Source organism: Triticum dicoccoides, chromosome 5A (genome assembly GCF_002162155.2).
Source record: "Triticum dicoccoides isolate Atlit2015 ecotype Zavitan chromosome 5A, WEW_v2.0, whole genome shotgun sequence".
Taxonomy (NCBI): domain Eukaryota; kingdom Viridiplantae; phylum Streptophyta; class Magnoliopsida; order Poales; family Poaceae; genus Triticum; species Triticum dicoccoides.
Window position 1 is genome coordinate 51314598 of NC_041388.1, and position 7044 is coordinate 51321641.

General features: G+C 41.5%; 1 protein-coding gene across 1 annotated transcript in view; it reads right to left on the bottom strand.

The window, feature by feature from the left end:
* The window catches only part of LOC119299194 (probable inactive DNA (cytosine-5)-methyltransferase DRM3), a 16402-nt gene extending 10485 nt beyond the window's left edge, over positions 1–5917 (bottom strand). Inside the window, exons 1-8 of the mRNA XM_037576454.1 lie at positions 5681–5917; positions 5493–5591; positions 4586–4682; positions 4407–4453; positions 3513–3596; positions 3336–3429; positions 2272–2369; positions 1659–1758 (exon numbers count right to left, since the gene is read on the bottom strand). Coding sequence (XP_037432351.1) covers positions 1659–1758; positions 2272–2369; positions 3336–3429; positions 3513–3596; positions 4407–4453; positions 4586–4682; positions 5493–5591; positions 5681–5683 — 622 coding nt within the window. The 5' untranslated portion in view covers positions 5684–5917. The remainder of the gene's footprint in view (positions 1–1658; positions 1759–2271; positions 2370–3335; positions 3430–3512; positions 3597–4406; positions 4454–4585; positions 4683–5492; positions 5592–5680) is intronic.
* Positions 5918–7044: the final 1127 nt, after the last annotated feature.

A 7044-nucleotide genomic window follows, 5' to 3' on the forward strand; every position in this document is an offset into this window, starting at 1 on the left:
AGCGTACTCTGGGGGAATATTAGGCTCTATCGAACATAAAGGGAATTGGAGGTAGCATTTTACTTATGTTAAGTCATCAACTGGTTTCTTCAACCCTTTTTCTATGTGTTGGTGTTCTATATGACCGACATAAGACTCGACTCGTTAGATATTATGGAGGTTTAGTGAGCACCATTTCTCTACCATTTTCTTCTTTTTCACCTTAGCCAATATGAGTTTACCCGGCGGGGAGGGGGGGTTAAGAGTTATATATATTTAGCCGTGTATCCTTTTGTGTTTTTTACATTCTATAAGGGGCTTTCTACATATTGTACCGCACATGTACGTGTATATATACCGAGTACTCATGACCTAGCATGAGAGCTCAAGAGCTTAATGAGCATCAGATGAACAGAGCCGGTCAGAGTTTTTTGCTTGTTAACGAGCTTAACGCCGAGTAGCTCGTTAATCCACCCCTAGTCCAAATGAAGAAGCATGCCGTGTAAAAGAAGCCCACAACGTTGTGCGTCATGAAGGCCCTAGAGCGAACAATGACATCACCACACATGCAAGAGCACCGCAGAAGGGCACAATGAAGGAGGGCAACCGCGGCAAAAGGCGAGGATAGTGGAAGACCTAGAGAGAAGGGGCATTGAAGCAACACCTCAGAGGAGAACGACGTTAGGCCTTGCACAGCTTCTGCTGATATCCCATCCTCCATAGGCAACGACAAGCAACATCGCAAACATCAAGGGAGAACACGAAGCTCATCACCCATTGTCAAGCCCAACAACCAGAACCTAGCAGACAGGGAGCTTGCCTCAGAAGCACAGATCACCTCTTCGGCGGCCGAACAAACGAGCCCCAAGAAGAGCCATCTCCGAGGAGAGCATGTGTGGTCCATCCCCCTGGCACAGGCCACCCTATGGTGCAACGACCCCTGTCCAATCCACTCAAGCCCTCGCTACAACCCCTCCATTGGAGAAAACGCATAGCTAGTCACCTGTCAAACTATGGACGAGGAACACGCCATGGAGGCTCCAGATCTGGTACCTCTAGATTTGGAGACTCGGCTAGATGTCGAGCGACCATGCCATCAAGGCGACACAGTAGGCACCCATGCCATCGGGCCTGCCATCAAGATAGCCGAATCCGACCACTAGGCCGCCGGGGAAACGTCGCGATGGAGGGGAGACACCACGAGCAGAGCAGGCAACCAAAGGCCCTCCTAGTCATGACCATCCTGCTCCAGACCGATGGGCACCACAACGAGGAGAGGGGAGGAGCAGCACCCGATGGCAGTGCAACAGAGGCTAGGGTTAGGGTTTGGGTCGCATGGGATCCGAGAGTAACAGCGGAAGAGATGGTAGCCCGCCACCACCAGCAGTCGCACGGGGCTTTGCCCGACAGCTCCAGCAAGCATGGCCGAGGGAGGCGGGTGGAGGAGAGAAGCTGGCGTGGGATGAGAATGCTTCACTAAAAACAATGCACCATATAGTGCTTGCTAGAAGGATGAAGAGTATGTAGTTTGCATAAATGTTATAAGCAAGCATCGTAAGCAATCCATTGGCACATATATCATAAATAATCTCTTAAAGGATTCGAGTATATCTAGTAAAAACAGTACTAGAAGCTAACAATATATTGAATAATTTTAAAACTTATTAATTTTGACCTACCGAAGCTATCAATAGCCAATGACACTTCTTCCTCAGTAAAACCCATCTGAAGCAAATGAAGCGTTTTATCCATTACCCCAAACAATGATTCAGCTTTTACCTGGAAAAGTGCATTTTAAAGTTCAAAGTTGTAGCCGTTGACTATTATTGTTGCTAACAAGGAAATGTATATAATACAGACTAGTAGATAGTGATTATTGAACAAGTTTTTTGGGGTATACACATGGAAACCTAGAACGCATGGAAATAAGCCACAGTAAACAAGCACATCGTTAAAGAATTGCAATAGAAATAACAAAATTACGGATGGTACTCATTATTTGATAGAGATAATATGAAAGTCTTTTCAAAAACAGATTTACGGAGTTCCTGCTGGAAGCCTTTTTCCCGTGTTAGGCGGTATGTTATTTTTAGTCTCAAACCAATAATGAACAAAAGCAAATGACTATTGAATTTTGCAGAAAGAACGTATTATAAAAATAATTGATTGCTCATGCAGTCCATATTGTAAAGGGCCCATGGAATAGCTAGCTCTAAGTATACTTCGTGTCTACAAATATCGAGATTTAGAAGTAGAAGTAGCAAAGAGAAACAAAAGGAAAAGGAAGAAAACCTCATTTGTAGCATGGCCATTTTCCATATCTCCCGATAATACTCCTCCTTGAGCAGTGACAATGAAATCTACAAGCTGAACAAGTAGTGCATCCTCACCTAAAATTAAGCATATGTTGGAGTACTATTGTTGTAATGAATATAATGAGAGAAAAGTCAATATCAAACACTACTAAATTGACTTTGATACATATTTACAATAAACGATGTTGTGATAAGACTGTGTGCTCTTGGTACACCTATACAACAACAAAGCCTTTAGTCCAAACAAGTTGGGGTAGCCTAGAGTTGAAACACATAAGATCTCGAAACAAACTCATGGTTCTGACAGGCTAGAGCTGAAACCCATAAGATCTCGAAACCAGCTCATGGTTCTGGGACGTGGATAGCTAACTTCCACGCACCGCTGTCCATGGCTAGTTCTTTGGTGTTATTCTAGTCATTCAGATCTATATTTACAGACTTCTCCCATGTCAAGTTTGGTCTACCTCGACCTCTCTTGACATTATCAACACATTTTAACCATCCACTACGCATTGGCGCTTCTAGAAGCCCACAGGCCAGTTCTTTTGGGGCTTATGGCTGACTGTGGAAACAAGCTGCCCCCTCCCCAACTTATTTTAGAAGCCCAACCAATTTTATTTTAGAAGCCTACTAATTAAGGGTGCAGCTTATTTCCACAGCCAACCATAAGCCCCCAAAGAACTGGCCCTATATTGTATATGCCCAAACCATCTCAGACGATATTGGACAAGCTTCTCTTCAATCGGTGCTACCCCAACTCTATCACGTATATCATCATTCCAGACTTGATCCTTTCTTGTGTGGCCACACATCCATCTCAACATGCACATTTCTGCTACACCAAACTGTTGAACACGTCGCCTTTTAGTCGGCCAACACTCAGCACCATACAACATTGCGGGTCGAATCACCATCCTATAGAACCCGCCTTTAGCTTTTGTGGCACTCTTGTCACAGAGAACGCCAGAAGCTTGGCGCCACTACACAATCAAAAATATATAAAAAATTGCTATGTTTACAAGTCAATGCAGAATCACAAACCTAATTGGTCGAATGCTAAATCGACTTCCGTCTGTGAGAAGTTCATTGTGTGGAGTAAATATGACCTCCTTTCTAAGAAAGAATCTGGCTCCGGCTGAAGTTAGGAACATTCAGAATATTAGTCTAAAGAATTCAAAACGAAGAATATGATGATAACAACTATGGCTAGGAAATCACCTTGATGTCTTGTTTAGAACTGTTTTCTTCATTGTCAGAATCAAAGAGACTGCCTAACGAACTTGACGATTCGGACCCAGAATTCTGAGGGGGCATATAGCATCAAGGTAATTTGAGAAATATGAAGAGCGTGAATTTAGATCTCTTCCATGATGTGCAACATATAATACCATTAATGAAAATTGAAATATGAGAATGCCAGATTTGACACCAGCCAATATCCCTCTAAATAAGACATCATTCTAACTCCTTGTATATTTCTCACACTAGTGACTAGCAACAATACAAAGAATGAAGGAATAACCGCATAGAAGAAACAAAAGCTTAAACATTGATGATGAGAATTAGCCCTCTAAATAAGACATCGTTCTATCTTCTAGATATCCTCAAATAAAGTTACACTAGCAACCAGCAACAATACAGAACAAAAGAATAACTGCACAAAATAGAAGAAAACAAAAGCAAACATATCAACAATGATAATTTCAAGGTTCGTGAGATGCACAATATACGAAGTACAAGATCTTTACAGGATGGTAGCAATCAAGCACCGATACTGGTGTGCAAGAAAAAAAATCTAAGGAAATAAGAATTCTTCAGTATCAATATTGAAATATATTCTTTTTGTGCGGGAATATTGAAATCATTAACATTCTATACAATATTTCCCATTCTACACAATTTTTCCTGCTATTTCTTTTTAATCCAGAATCAGTTATCTATTAATGGTCATGAAAAGGAATAGGGACACAAGGGCCATGGTAGACTTTTAACAGCAAACTACTCGATCAAGAACTCAAGAAGGGATAATTTTACTATAAAAGCAGAACATAAACACTACGACTGTCCCAACATATCAACTAGAGAATGCATGGGAAAATCAGAATCACTTACATGATGAGACAAAAGTGACTCCAATATAGTATTAGAATCATGATCACCTGTATTGGAGATATGTGTGTGGTTAGTCTATAGATCAAAAGGTATTTGCTCTAAGTTAACTGTGTGTTCATTGCTGTAAAGGTTTCATATCGCTATACACATAAAAAAACATTTTGTAAATTATAACATACCATGTTTCTGAAGCATTTTGTCAACCAGTAATGGTGAAAATCCCATACCGATAAAGTGTGACCTTAGATAGCTGGATGAAGAGCCTGGCTGACCATCCTAGAGTAAGAGTGAAGAACATCATGTCATTTTTACAACTTCACTAACAATAATCCAATAAAAGGGAACAATGTCACAAAATTGTGGTAGTCCTACCAATTTGCATTCTCTGATTCTATTTGCAATATAGAAAAGGTGTCCAGATAGCATTCTAGTTACTCTCAAATACTCAACACCGTAAATCAACTGTATCACAGTTAGTGCTCCAATCTTAAAATGCGGACTACATCCAACTCAAGAATCAAATTTATAATAACTCCTTGTGTTTTGGCGCTACGATACATGTGTTCAAGTGAAAGCAAAACAGGACAGGTGAAAGGTTTCCACGGAGAAAAACAGAAACTTGACATTGGTGGCTCAGTTAGAAGCACCACTTTAAGATCCAAGACAAATGTACATCACTAGAAAATGTACACAACATATTGATTATTACAGAATTAGGGCAAGATGACCCGACATCCTATTCGTTAAATCAATCACGTAGGAATCAAGCACATGTAGGCAGCAATTGACACTCATTACACAATGCCTCTAAACAATCAAGCACATGTAGTACATTACAAAACGCTCTTATATTTCCTTACAGAGGAAGTACGCACTAAACAAATACTACCTAAGTCCCAAATTACTTGTCTTAAATTTGTCTAGATATGAATGTATTTAGACACATTAGATACATCTGTACCTAAACAAATCTAAGACAAGTAATTTGGGACGGAGGGAGTATCGATTACTCAGCTCGCATACTTCTCCCGTTTTTCCCCAATCCATTAACAGTAGTTTACCACAATATTTTCAGATAGCACATACATCAATCGCCTCCTCCGCCTTTACGGCAGTGGGTGCCGGAGCCGGATTGGGCTGCGGCGGGTCGGCGGCGCCATCCCCATCACAATCTTCGATCTTGACCTGCGTTTAGTGTGGCAAGAAAAGGCCGCGAGTCAGCACAAGAGCGGGCGGAAAGAGGAACACGGGTGAACAGAGGAACCAGCCGCTACCATCTCGATCGAATCCGCCTCAGACGAGACCCCCCGCGGAAGAAATGGTGATGACGACAGTGGAATGGTGAGCAGTGGAGTGAGGTGAGTGAGGTAGCGGTCGGCCAGAGCCGAGCAGGACACGGGCACGCGGTCAAAGCCCTAGCCGCCGCATCGCGGAGTGGAGGACTGGAGGTGGTCCTGCCTCCTGCGGCGACGACTCCGCCAGAGAGCTCTTTTTTTTATGTCCAGGGGTTGGTAGGGTTGCCTCACTCCCACGAACCTCTCCGCAAACCCTATATTACAGCCGACGCTTGTCATACAAACTATTTTTTATAGATGTATGCATTAACTCAATCAAATCGGCACTTTCCAAAAACAACATTGTAGTATATTAAATTATTCATATAAAATTTTAAAAAAATCTCAACTAATTCTAAATTTTTTACCTTTCATTGCACATATTCAAATCAAATCAAATCTTATCAAAATATCAACTATAATTAAAATTGACTGGCTTATTTGCGTGTTTTTTGTTTCTGTTTTTTCTTCTATGTTTCATTTTTTCTGTTTTGTTTCTTTGTATGACCAATTTATAAATTTGTGCTCGGCATACTTTAATAATTGACATTCTGTCAAAACAAAATCCAACTAAATCAACACTTTCCCAAACCAATGCCATGCACTAACTCAAAATAAAATTTAATCAAATCATCACTTCCTCAAAAGAATGTATATAGACATATTTTAAAGTATATATTTACTTATTTTTCTCTATATATAGTTTGTATCTATATCTATACCTATATAAAAAGACCCAAAGGAAAAGGGCAGATCCAATTAATCTCGGCCATCAAATCATATCAATCCAATGGCCTAGACTGCTTCAATGTCGAATGCTCAACACGTTTAGCGTGCAGTTAATTTCATGTCAAATACAATGCTAGTCACATAATAACACGTAAATAATACCCTCCGCACGCACTTAATATACTTTCAAATTAACGTGCATTGCACGTACACATTGACTAGTTAGAATAGGGAAACGTTTAGACCCGGCGTGCCGGCCGAAACGTTGCATCGGTCACCTTCCACCACACACGTCTAGTGAGGCCCAAGCACCACTTTTGCCCAAGCACCACTTTTTCCCCCTGTTTTATGTCTTATCTCTTCCAATCGAGCATGTTAGTCTATCGTCTCCTTCACATCTTTTTTTCTTCTTCATTGCTCTGCCGTGGCATCCCTCGATCTCGCGCCCTGCAGCCTCACCCCCACATCCGACTGCGCGTGAGCACCCATACAGGGGCCCTGCATGATCTCGTTGATTTCCCCTGCTGTGTGACGAGGCTGTGTGGCGACGACAAGACTGATACTCATCCTGCGAG